This window comes from Vipera ursinii, assembly GCF_947247035.1.
Source record: "Vipera ursinii genome assembly, chromosome: 2".
Lineage (NCBI taxonomy): Eukaryota > Metazoa > Chordata > Lepidosauria > Squamata > Viperidae > Vipera > Vipera ursinii.
This window is the reverse complement of record NC_139513.1, coordinates 255,294,067-255,307,560: the sequence shown is the minus strand read 5'-3', so window position 1 is coordinate 255,307,560 and position 13,494 is coordinate 255,294,067. Positions and strand designations below refer to the sequence as shown.

The 13,494-nt window shown below is 37.1% G+C and overlaps 1 protein-coding gene across 1 annotated transcript in view; it reads left to right on the top strand.

Moving 5' to 3' along the window:
- The window catches only part of ADGRV1 (adhesion G protein-coupled receptor V1), a gene marked incomplete at its 5' end in the record, with an annotated part of 249,459 nt that overhangs the window by 78,941 nt on the left and 157,024 nt on the right, over positions 1–13,494 (top strand). Inside the window, 6 exons of the mRNA XM_083351665.1 lie at positions 725–832; positions 3,840–4,092; positions 7,738–7,860; positions 8,562–8,784; positions 9,821–10,025; positions 11,092–11,238. Of these exons, the coding sequence (XP_083207791.1) occupies positions 725–832; positions 3,840–4,092; positions 7,738–7,860; positions 8,562–8,784; positions 9,821–10,025; positions 11,092–11,238 (1,059 nt within the window). The remainder of the gene's footprint in view (positions 1–724; positions 833–3,839; positions 4,093–7,737; positions 7,861–8,561; positions 8,785–9,820; positions 10,026–11,091; positions 11,239–13,494) is intronic.

The window sequence follows — 13,494 nt, the reverse complement described above, 5'->3', positions numbered from 1 at the left end:
AAAAGTATCACAGAACAGTTTTTAAAGTAATTCCAAGGGAAAAGCCAAAGGATGCAACGAACCTAATTTTTGGAAGAATCAGGCGAGAAGAATGAATATTTTTATAACTGTTCAGAGGGAGGATATATATTTGTGGGAAATGAATATAGTCAGTCAAGAAAGACCACAAGGTCGCAAAAATAAAGCTCCAAGTCATAGAAAACCTAAGAGTAAGAGAAATTGTGTATTGATGCTCAGTGTGAGGCATAAAGTTAGCAAGGCAGGAAATAAGGAACCAGGCCAGGTATCATCAACAGACCAGCATGGGAAGCTGGAAGGGCAGGAAAACAAAAGGACAGTAAAAATTATTTTAGAACTTAAGTCTTCAGACATAACATTTCTGTACCTAGATTTTTAAACCATGTCCTCATAAACACATAATTGGGATACTTTCATCATCATCGAGTCAGCTTGATATCTATCATAAATCACTTAACTATCCAAGATTCATTCTTAAATGTTATGTAAGTTACGGATTACCATGCCTATAATGCAGCTCCTAACACTTATAAGGAAATACTAAAAAACTCAGAGACAAATTTGGAAGTTACAGTGCTCGATGTTAAGATGTTCATTTTATTTACATAATTTTGCCATAAGCTGCATTGCTATAGTAAAAGAAGTGAGATATATTTTAAAGGTTGTATTAGATACATGTTATTGTATTTCATTTTCTTTTTTTCAGGTACAGTCTATAGTGGTGCCAGCCACCAGTGATATAAAATATTTCAATTTGAACCAAAGCCATTATCTGATTATTGCAAGTTGTAGACCAGAATCCAAGTCTACCCAGGTTAGGAGTATCTTCATTTTATTTCCTGTATTGGCCTTGTTTGAATATTCACCTAGTAACATATTATCTAGTAACATGTTCAGAACCTACACAGCCTTGTGAATTCTTTAAAGGTATGCATACAAATCAGGCAGCAAATTCATACGTATATATTTGAATCATATGATCACTGGAAATATTTGAAATTTAGACTTTTTTCTACTGTTATGTTTCTATTGTACATTAATAAATGCAACGTGAATACCACCTACATAAATATGTACCTGGCTGCTTCTACGTCCTTCTTCAGGACATGTTTTTGCATTCATATCTGCAAATTACTGTTCTGTGTTCAAAATGATGATTACTGATTTATCAGCTGAAGTGATAAGCAATTATTGCTAAGAAACGTTTCTCAGTTGGAGCTCTGCTTTAAATATGTTCCTAACCTGCAATGCTTCCTATTACTCTGGCTGACCATACATCCCATTTCTGGGTGGATCTTGCACTTGATGCCCACATTATCAAGAACCATATATATATTATAGCATATAAAGCTTTAGTTCAAGTTCCAGTTCCCCTGTAACAATGAAGACTCCAAACCATTCTACCATTCTGCATACAACATGCCTCTCTCCAGTGGTGATGCTTCCTCTTCAGCAAGATCTATCCAGTTAATACTCAAATGTGCAAAGTAAAATACATGGCTGTCAATGTAAGCTCTCCATGATTGTTGTAGAACTTGAAGAGAGAAGTCACATAGTGATGTCAATGGTGATGTTTTATGGACTAGAAAGGAAACAAAAGAGTTTATTACCTTAGCACATATACATGTTGCATAAGTTTCAGGAAAAAAAGTGCTTTTCAGCCTTGGGTTATTTTGAAAAACTTCAGTCAAACAATTAATAAATTATATGTGCAGACAAAAGGCCCCAGTGGTAACCCCCTCAGAATTCTCTTTGCTTTTGAGGTGCAATAAAAGTTCTGGTGGTGTTAATGGTGCTCTTGTTGTCATGCATCAGAAGCAGCTCAGAACTGCTCTCCTCCAACTTCCTGCATGCTGTTGACATTGCTGCTCTGGCTGCCCATGCTCACAGATATGCTGGGCATTGAATGATTGCTGCCCAGATTGTCCATCTTCCTAGTCAGGTTTGTCCCATGCTTACTGTCCTCCTCCTCTTCCTGAGACTCATTCAGAGGGCCATTGTGGACCTCCTGGAAAAGGATTTTCTTCATTTTCCAATACTGAAGTTTATCCAACTCTCGGACCACATCCTGGGTTCTCTGAATTAAGTCTATGGGGAACCAGGGTGGACGTTCACATCATACAAATTATGTCTCAAAAGTTCTGATGATAATGGACGCTCCTGAGGTATTTTCTGCAGCAGTAATCAACAAATCTTCTAAAAGAGTCTGTCCACTCATTCAACTGTAGCATGGGAATCATTCTGGGCTATGTGATATAAGGCGTTCATATTGAAGAGAGGAGGTTTCCACTTTGCTAATTTGATGCGGGTAATTCCAAGAGACCCACATTAACCTTTCTGTCATACTGTCCATCATCCAAAGCCAAGATTACTTCCAGAGCCATCCAGTAAGGGGTTCCCACAAAAGAATTGGCAGGAGAGGCTATAGTTGCAGATTTGAAGTCCGTTTCACTTGACCCAGTTCCGTTAGGAGAATATTTCCTGCCTTAATATCCCTTGAATTTTATAATGTGAATGAAGATACACCAGTCCCTGCAAGGCACCATCAGTAATGGCAGCAATCTCTACTTCCTGAAGTGGCTTTTTATGTACTTCCAACAGATCTGAAGCGGATCCCAGGCAGTATTCCATCACTAGCCAGGCAGTATGTTCTTTCAAATAGCATTCTTTATATTCTATGGTGTTCAGGTGCTTCAGCTGTTGCAAAAACCTGACGTCTTTGATAATGTCTCATTAGTTTGTTTTCCACTGTAAGACATCTTCTTGATTGCCACCATTTTGTTAGTGCGGGCATTGGTGGCAAAATAAACTGCCCCAAAACAACTCCTCAGGATCAACTTTGTAGAAAAGCTTGGCGATGTCGGGGTCCTTTGGCACCCCTTTCTGCATGTTGGAGAAAATTAGGACCTCGCCCCCACTTCAAAATACAAGACCGCTTCTTCCTTCATTGATGATGGGATTTCCAAGTGGTTTCAGAACAGTGGAAGAATGGTTGCTGAAGATGATTAGAACTGGCAGGGATGACAAAAATTGACTTGATTAGAGAAAGACCAACAACTTCATTTAACAGGGACTGGAAACCTCTTATGGACTGCTGGACAATTATGGCATTAACCATAGTCTATGGCTCAAATGCATTTTGACAAAACATGATTTTTCTTTTGGAGTTCCTGTTGGCTCTCTGTTCGCTGATTTTCTGACCTGTCTCTGGCTGGGAAAAGTTCCTGGCCAGCTTCAAGCGAGCCCTGCCTCTGGCCATGCCAGAGACACAGCTGCTCACTTGCCAGGTGTGCCAATGTTCTTGAGCTTACTTTCCAGCTGCAGGTAATTGAGAATTCTGTTGCCCCTAACAGCTCTGTTTTCCTTTTCTGAAAAAAGACCCATGGTGAGAGGTCCCTTGGGATATGTTCTTTTCAAATTTAACTGATGTCTGTAAGCTTGCAGATTGCCAGAGATGATGACATAATGTAAAACAAAGCATTCACACACATCCCTTGACCAACCAGTAATGAAATAGGTGCAGGAGTGTCAATAGCAATTTTATTAAAAAAAAGACAATGATCATCTTTTCCTTCAAAAAGAATTTTTTTAAAGAGAATTATGTAGAATTATATGGTACAAATTAAAAAATGCTACTACTTTTGCTCTTCCTATGAATAATTCCTATGGCTGTTTATTTACAGTATATACATATAATGAACAAGAAATATATTCTAGTTTTTCATATTCCATACCAGGTATCATATTTAGGACAAAGATATTTTAACATATTTGATTTCTTCCAATTTTAGTTATAATTAGAGCTCTTTTGCATTTTACAGATTTTCCACTGGAATAATGGCATCTTCATATTCCATAATCAACTCTCTGTGAATGGAGTTTTGAGTCTGGATCTTTTCCTTAGAAGAAGTACAACTTACCTAGTCATTGTCCCTTGTGAATCCACACATACACCTCTTTTATTCAAGTGGTCAGATAATGATTTTATAAGGTTTCAAGAAGTGCCAGTCAATGGAATAACACAAGTCCAAGCTGTCATTTCTGGATCTGACGTCTATCTAATTCTTGCAAAAGGTACTCATATTTGGTAGAATTACGTTAAGTGTAGAAACTGAAGCAAGAAAAAAAACCTGTAGTGATTTTTATAATTAAAAAGTTACTTTGTTTAATGATGATTTATTGATATATTTGTTGTTGTTGTTAGTTGCGAAGTCGTGTCCGACCCATCGCGACCCTATGGACAATGTTCCTCCAGGCCTTCCTGTCCTCTACCATCTTCTGGAGTCCATTTAAGCTCACGCCTACTGCTTCAGTGACTCCATCCAGCCACCTCATTCTCTGTCGTCCCCTTCTTCTATTGCCCTCAATCTTTCCCAGCATTAGGCTCTTCTCCAGTGAGTCCTTCCTCCTCATTAGGTGGCCAGAGTATTTGAGTTTCAACTTCAGGATCTGGCCTTCTAAACAGCAGTCACGGTTGATCTCCTCTAGGACTGACTGGTTCGATTGCCTTGCAGTCCAAGGGACTCGCAGGAGTCTTCTCCAGCACCAGAGTTCAAAGGCCTCAATTCTTTTGCGCTCAGCCTTTCTTATGGTCCAACTTTCACTGCCATACATTGCAACTGGGAAGACCATAGCCTTGACTATACGCACTTTTGTTGACAGGGTGATGTCTCTGCTATTTAGTTTGCTGTCTAGATTTGCCATGGCTTTCCTCCCGAGGAGCAAGCGTCTTTTAATTTCTTGACTACAGTCCCCATCTGCAGTGATCTTGGAGCCCAGGAAAATAAAATCTGTCACTACCTCCATTTCTTCCCCATCTATTTGCCAGGAATTGAGAGGGCCGGATGCCATGATCTTGGTTTTCTTAATGTTTAGTTTCAACCCAACTTTTGCACTCTCCTTCTTCACTCGCAACAAAAGACTCTTCAGTTCCTCTTCACTTTCTGCCATTAGAGTGGTATCATCTGCATATCTTAGGTTGTTGATATTTCTTCCAGCAATCTTAATTCCAACTTTTGACTCCTCTAGCCCTGCCTTTCTCATGATGTGCTCTGCATATAAGTTAAATAGGCAAGGTGACAGTATACAGCCTTGCCGGACACCTTTCCCAATTTGGAACCAATCAGTGGTTCCGTGTCCAGTTCTCACTGTTGCTTCTTGGCCCGCATATAGGTTTCTCAAGAGACAAATAAGATGTTCTGGTACTCCCATCTCTTTAAGAACTTGCCACAGTTTGTTATTATCCACACAATCAAAGGCTTTAGCATAGTCAATGAAGCAGAAATAGATGTTTTTCTGGAACTCTCTAGCTTTCTCCATGATCCAGCGTATGTTGGCTATTTGATCTCTAGTTCCTCTGCCTCTTTGAAATCCTGCCTGTACTTCTGGTAGTTCTCGATCCACATACTGCTGGAGTCTAGCTTGTAGGATTTTAAGCATAACTTTACTAGCATGAGAAATGAGTGCAATGGTGCGATAGTTTGAACATTCTTTGGCACTGCCTTTCTTTGGAATTGGAATGTAAACTGATCTTTTCCAATCCTGTGGCCACTGTTGAGTTTTCCAAATTTGCTGGCAAATTGAGTGTAGCACTTTTACTGCATCGTCTTTTAAGATTTTGAATAGCTCAGCTGGAATACTGTCACCTCCACTAGCTTTGTTGTTGCTCAGCTTTTCTAAGGCCCAGTTCACTTCACATTCTAGGATGTCTGGCTCGAGGTCAGTGACCACCTCATTGTGATTATCAGGGACGTTAAGCTCATTCTTGTATAGTTCTTCTGTGTAATTTTGCCATCTCTTCTTAATCTCTTCTGCCTCTGTTAGGTCCCTGCCTTTTTGGTCCTTTATCATGCCCATTTTTGCATTGAACGTTCCCTTCATCTCTCCAATTTTCTTGAAAAGATCTCTGGTCCTCCCTATTCTATTGTTTTCTTCTATTTATTTGCACTGTTCATTTAAGAAGGCATTCTTATCTCTTCTAGCTATTCTCTGGAATTCTGCATTCAATTGGGTGTATCTTTCTTTTTCTCCCTTGCCTTTTGCTTCCCTCCTTTCCTCAGCTATTTGCAAAGCTTCCTCAGACAGCCATTTTGCTTTCTTGCATTTCTTTTTCTTTGGGATGGTTTTGGTTGCTACCTCTTGTACAATGTTGCGAACCTCTGTCCATAGTTCTTCAGGCACCCTGTCTATCAGATCTAATTCCTTAAATCTATTTGTCACCTCTACGGTATATTCAATGGGGATATGATTTAATTCATACCTGACTGGCCTGGTGCTTTTCCCTACTTTCTTCAGTTTAAGCCTAAACTTTGCAACAAGAAGCTCATGGTCTGAGCCACAGTCAGCTCCTGGTCTTGTTTTTACTGACTGTATAGAGCTTCTCCATCTTTGGCTGCAGAGCATATAGTCAATCTGATTTCTGTGTGGACCATCTGGTGATGTCCATGTGTAGAGCCGTCTCTTGGGTTGTTGGAAAAGAGTGTTTGCTATGACCATCGTATTCTCTTGACAAAATTCTATCAGCCTGTGCCCTGCTTCATTTTGTACTCCAAGGCCAAACTTGCCTGTTATTCTGGTTATCTTTTGGCTTCCTACTTTAGCATTCCAATCCCCCATGATGATAAGGACATCATTTTTTGGTGTTAGTTCTATAAGGTGCTGTAGGGCTTCATAGAACCAGTCAATTTCATCCTCTTCAGCACCGGTGGTTGGGGCATAGACTTGGACTACTGTGATATTGAATGGTTTGCCTTGGATTCGAATTGAGATCATTCTGTCATTTTGGGGATTGTATCCCAGTATTGCTTTTCCTACTCTTGACTATGAAGGCTACTCCATTTCTTCTGAGGGATTCTTGCCCGCAGTAGTATACCTGATGGTCATCTGAATTAAATTCACCCATTCCTGTCCATTTTAGTTCGCTGATACCTAAGATGTCGATGTTCAGTCTTGTCATCTCTTGTTTGACCACGTCCAGCTTGCCTTGATTCATGGATCTTACATTCCAGGTTCCTATGGAGAAAAAATCTTTACAGCATCGGACTTTCCTTTCACCACCAGACATATCCACAGATGAGCGTCCTTTCGGCTTTGGCCCAGTCGCTTCATTCTTTCTGGCGCTACTAGTACTAGCCCTCTGCTCTTCCCCAGTAGCATATTGGACGCCTTCTGACCTGAGGGGCTCATCTTCCAGCATCATATCGTTTTTCCTTTTTGTACTGTCCATAGGATTTTCATGGCAAAGATACTGGAGTGGGTTGCCATTTCCTTCTCCAGTGGATCACGTTTTGTCAGAACTCTCTGCTATGACCTGTCCGTCTTGGGTGGCCCTGCACGGCATAGCTCGTAGCTTCATTGAATTACGCAAGCCCCTTCGTCACGACAAGGCAGTAATCCATGAAGGGGACAAGGCAGTAATCCATGAAGGGGATATATACTTACTATATAACATTTTAAAAAGGCCAACTACGTAAAATTGATAATATATACTTGTGCTAGTTGTTTTTTTCCTTTTGTTTCATAATTAGTCAATAGTTTTTTCTGATATTACGGACACAAGAGAAAATCGTTTGTAATGAATAAAGGAAACATGGTTCTGGTTCTATCATCCATAGTGTTTCCTCAAATGAACTATTTTATTAGATGTTATTTTTTATTGATTATTACATTAATTATAAATACCCATGTTCATAGAAAGCTGTCTGAATTTACTCTCCATAGAGCTCAACAGTACATGTGAAATTTTTCTCTGGGAGACAGGGCAATTTTCCTTCAGATATTTTCAGTCCATTTCCATCAGAGGAGTAAATGCAATCCATACTTTTTCCCCACCTTCCGGTTTAGGTAAGTATGACAATTATCTTTAACACTGCATTAATTCACACATGATTCACCCTGAATATACACCATCATTCTCACAACCCAAGCTTCCTGGGAGATAACAAATAAACTTACAGAACAGTTTTCAACACGTATCTGAATTATAGGTTCATAACTGCAGATTTATAGTAGACAAAATTACTTATTTTTGCCACAGCAAAATTACTAACCTTTGCAACCTCAGGAATGTCTTGGGCTTGCTAGGGGAATAAAGGTTTTTGTTGCTGACTGGCAGGCAAAATTAGAACATGCTGCAAAGTGCAAACATTTCTTCCCTCCTTTAGGAACGCTTTGCACACCTGCTTGCATGAGTCTTTCCCTGATTGTCTAAATGTCACTGTGCAGACACAATCCTTTTGCTATATTTGTGATATCAGCAAAAGTGTTGTCTACATATATACATACAGTACTCATGAATATGAATGTTGTAAGCCTTAGAAGCAGCAGTGCTGAGCTTCCAGAAGACATGGTTGCTTCAAAGACTGATGTTTATTCATTTCAGTGCCCTTTGCAGAGCACCCTTTTAAGCACTTTGTACATCTTTAAAACAGAAGTACTAAATGCAAAATGTAGCTTGAACAAAACCAATTATTTTTTTAAAAGAAAATTCTTAAAATTTGAACATTTTTCTCTAACCTTCTTATCTTCTTTGATTCTTAATGCAGTGCATGTGCTGTTTGCTAGCAAAGATAAATCAGCTCTGTATTCCTGGAACTCAGAAATGAATTGGTTTTCTCCAATGCTAGAAGCTCCTTCTGCCAATCATATTTTCAGTTTCAATGTAAAGTCTCTTAATTCTAACAAAAGTTTCATTGTTATGACTGGTGATTCCTATTCCTATGTTTACGAGCTAACTGCAATTTCAAATCAATCAGATTTTATACCTAGGTATGATTTCATTTTTTTTATATTGACTATGAATGTATTATTACTTTTGTTAGTTACAGTTTATAAAATGTTACAGCCATCATACTACTGTTCTTTCTTTTTGCTGTAAAGTTTTGAGTTCCTAATATAATTCCTTCCATGTTCTGAATCTTTCACTTTCTAGTGAAAATTCTACAGTGAGAAAGTGATAGTCAAATCAACAACTGAAGTCACCCATCTTTGAATTGTTCAGAAATACAGGAAGGAGTACTGTCAAAGATTATAAACAAAAAATGATCAAATTAAAGAACATAGTAGCCTAGAAAGCTGATAAAACTCTGCTGGTTTTTGATTGATTGATTGATTGATGACAGATATTTCCTTTGGGATAAAACTGGATAAAGTCTAAAAACAATGAGATTGGTCAAAGCTAAGTGGAATGCAGTATACGTTACTTGCTTAAAATATGTATTAGGCAACATACCTGAAAATGAAATGGCCTGCTAGAGTAATATGGAGACAGAGAGCTTCCACTCCGCAACTGCTCCATGCATAGTATATTCAAAATCTGCTTCAGTGTGTAGAATGATATTCCAAAATAGACTATAAAAAGTTCAGGATTTTACAGGTAGGGGGAATAGAATAGAATAGAATAGAATAGAATAGAATAGAATAGAATAGAATAGAATAGAATAGAATAGAATAGAATAGAATAGAATAGAATAGAATAGATCTGGAAGGCACTTTGGAGGTCTTCTAGTCCAGCCCCTGCTCAAGCAGGAGAACCTATATCATCTCAGACTAGTCTTTTCTTAAAAATCTCCAGTGATTATTATTATTAGTCTATATAAACATAAGTCTACTTGCTTATTGTTGAATTGATCTTATATGTTTCCTGTAAAACTTAGGTAAATAGCAACAACAGATTAATAACTGATAGAAATTTTCTTCAAAGTACCTAAAATATATTTTTTCTGTATCAAAACTGATTTTACTTTGTCTCAGAAGAACAACTGTTTAATTATAAATATGCTGTACATCTGTGTTTTTATGCTAGTTCAGGTGAACTGATATTTGAACCAGGAGATGAAGAAATTGTGATAGCAATCAATGTTTTTGATGACACAGTCCCAGAGCAAGAAGAATCTTTTAGAGTATGGCTGAAAAATCCAAAGGGTGGTGCAGAAATAGGTCCTAATGGTTATGTGACCATAGTGATACCCTCTAATGATGATGCTCATGGAGTTGTTGCATTTGCCCAGGTAAAATTGAAATATTAAATTAAGCATGTTTAATAATAGGCTCCTTTTAGCATATATGGAATGCATTCATATTTATAATATGGTAAAACACAACACGAATCATAAATAGCTGACTTAGTAACATATCACCATATTATTCATTTGTCTTTGGATAGCCAGATAGATGGCATATAAAAGTAATAATAAATAAAAATAAAATAATTAAAAATGCGTGGAAACCTGAAATTCCCTCATGTAATATTGGTTTTATTGTGAGTTCTGTTGTGATGGCTTATAAAAGTAAGAAAATGTATTATTTTACTAATCAGATTTATATCCAAGCTTCCCAAAGGCAATTTAGTAGATTACACCAATGGCAATATATAATAATACTGCATAGTTAAGTTAGTCTGAGAGATCACTGCTTCAAGAATACCTGAATCCAAAGTCTTAAATCCAAGTCCAATAATCTATTTGCTACCACATTATGGTGTCATGATGGGTGTGAAAATCTTTATTAAAATGGCCTAACTTATTTATTAAGTGGTTTATTTCTATTGAGAAATTAAATATCGGGAACTCAGTTTCTTTCACTAGCCCCATTTCAGTCATACTAATTTTCTCTGCTTTTAGAAGGTTGTCAACATTTCTCAGGCTAGATAGAACTTTTAAATAAATATTGATAAGAAATGTCCCAATCTTATGACTGGGAATTTTTTTTAATAGAGATAGGCAGCTGGAATTGATTTCACAATTTTGTAGTAGGCAGATCTGTATGCATATGGAGAAAGGGAAAAAAAGTGCTTCTAACTATTGTGGAATAAAGCCACATCACATCTTTGTAAGTGGATTTCTGAGTATGGGTTAAATGTCTGGGGAGTAAAGACATATTGCTATGCCTAAAGTAAAGCTTTACTGCTTCTGCTAAAGTAAAATCCGAGTGTCACACCTTTTCAATTTAAATTATGTTTTTAGCTATTTTATACATTTTTGAATATCTGTCTATTCCTTTTTAGTTAGTGTTTAAAGAGCAGAAAAACAAGATATATGCATGTTAAGCTATTTTTTATCATTGGTATATTTTTAGAATTCTTTATTTAAACAAGTAGAAGAAATGGAACAGGACACCTTGATCACCTTGAACATTGAGCGCTTAATAAGTACATTTGGACAAGTTATAGTACACTGGGAAGCTAGCGGGAGTATTCATGACATATTTCCAACTTCAGGAGTGGTATGTATTTTGCCAAAATTTTAGCTATAATAACTGCAAGTTGTTTAATTGCTAATGTATTACTGATCTAATAAGAATCAAATTTGCTAATATTAATTTAAAAGTTTTCTTCCCTCATATTGTTTAATTTCTTGATTTAAAAATTCAAAATCATTTTGACTTATGGAAATAAACATTTCTTTCTTGGCTTTCATGTGGCATTCTTCATGGTCCTTAGATAACTTTTTATCTAATTATCTAGTTTTCTTAAACTAAAAGAAAAAATGAAATTAAGAAAATTAAAATGTAAAACAAACTAGTAATTTTTTATCATAATCATAATAGTAATGTTGTTTAATATTCTTAAATCAATGCAACAAAGGCTGTTAAGCTAACTATATGGTCGTTAAATGAACCCATTCTCCTGAATGGGTGTCTTTTGTCAGAAAGTGGCAAAAAAACATCAAAACTGATTGTAAATGCAAGCCAGTTATCAAGCACCCAAAATACAATCATGTGACCACAAGGAGGGTGCACTAGTTGTAAATTCAAGGATAGGTCTTGAGTAGCTTTTGGGGGGTTAGTTGTAATTTTGAATGGTCACTAAGTTAGGTTGTATATAAATTTTGAATTTCCTCTAGTTGAAGAAAGGGCTTTCTGTGTGATGTCACTTCAGTCCTTCCTAGGGAAAGAAAGTTGTGTTATACTCCATTTTCTAGAAATCCAGTATCAATACCATATTTGATGGAATAAATAAACTATAAATTTATGCATACTGATACAAAAACACTTCAGTGGGACTTATTGCTACATAAATATATATTGTGTCAACTTACAGTGCTGTTTATGAGTACCTACAGGAAACTCTATTGCATATAATTGCACTTATTTTTTTTATAAGCATCAAGGATTGAATGTATAGAAAATGTGTTGAATCCAAAATTGAGAGGCACTCGGATAATACAAATTATACAATAGGACTTTCTTATTTGTGTATACTCAATGAAAATTCACTCACGAGTAGGAATACACCTTTTGAACAATATGAGATTGGGTATAAAATGGCAAGTGATGACTTTTTAGGAAATACCCAGATTTCTTTTCTAAACTGAAAGTTTCAGTATTGCTGTTAGGTTAAAGAAGTTGTGTTTAATTTTGGGGAAAAAAAATCTAAAGTGTCATAAAGGTCCACTTATAAGTACTCAAGATTATAGAGAGTTGCCATTGCAAAGGATTATTGCAGAAAAGGGTGTGTTTTTATTCTAAGTTTATGCAACTTAGAGATTGGGTATAAAATGGCAAGTGATGACTTTTTAGGAAATACCCAGATTTCTTTTCTAAACTGAAAGTTTAAGTATTGCTGTTAGGTTAAAGAAGTTGTGTTTAATTTTGGGGAAAAAATCTAAAGTGTCATAAAGGTCCACTTATAAGTACTCAAGATTATAGAGAGTTGCCATTGCAAAGGATTATTGCAGAAAAGGGTGTGTTTTTATTCTAAGTTTATGCAACTTAAAATTCTAATACAAAAAACAAAATAAACTTTGTTAGACACAAGACAAATCCAAAGTCATGTTAGCATACCCTTCCCTTCCAACAATATTAAGTTTCTATAAACATTGAAAATAAAACAGGCATTACCAATTGAATTATTGGTTATGATTTCTATATTTTCTAGCAGTACAAAAGTATCTTAGATATGCATTGTTTGTTTATTTATTTATTTATAAAATGTATTGGTTGCCCATCTTACCCCAGGGTAATTCTGGTGGCTTACAATATTATTTACAATTTATTTATATTTCACTATTATATTGCAGGTAGTTGAATAAGTAAAGATGATTATCTAACTCAGGGGTGTCAAACTCAATTTCATTGAGGGCCGCATCAGCATTGCGGTTGCCTTCAGGGGGCCGGGTGGGCATGGCCAGGGTGGACGTGGCCTACTGGGTGGGTGTGGCTAGAGTACGTATGGCCTACTGGGTGAGCATGGCCAGCTCTACATCGTTTGCATCAAGGGTGCCTATGGGGGTCTGGGCAGGAGTGGGACAGATCTGAGGGTCTTTGGCGGAAGGAGGGTCTCTGGGCCAGGGCCAAGGCAGTGGGGGCCGTTCCCTCACTGTTTCCAGGATGGCTTCGCGGGCCACATGAAACCACTTTGCGGGCCGGATCCGGCCCCCGGGCCTTGTGTTTGACATGTCTGATCTAACTAGAAAAGAGTAATCATACCATTTAAGCAATGTTGATATGGCAATTTGATTAGAATAATTTGAACAAATG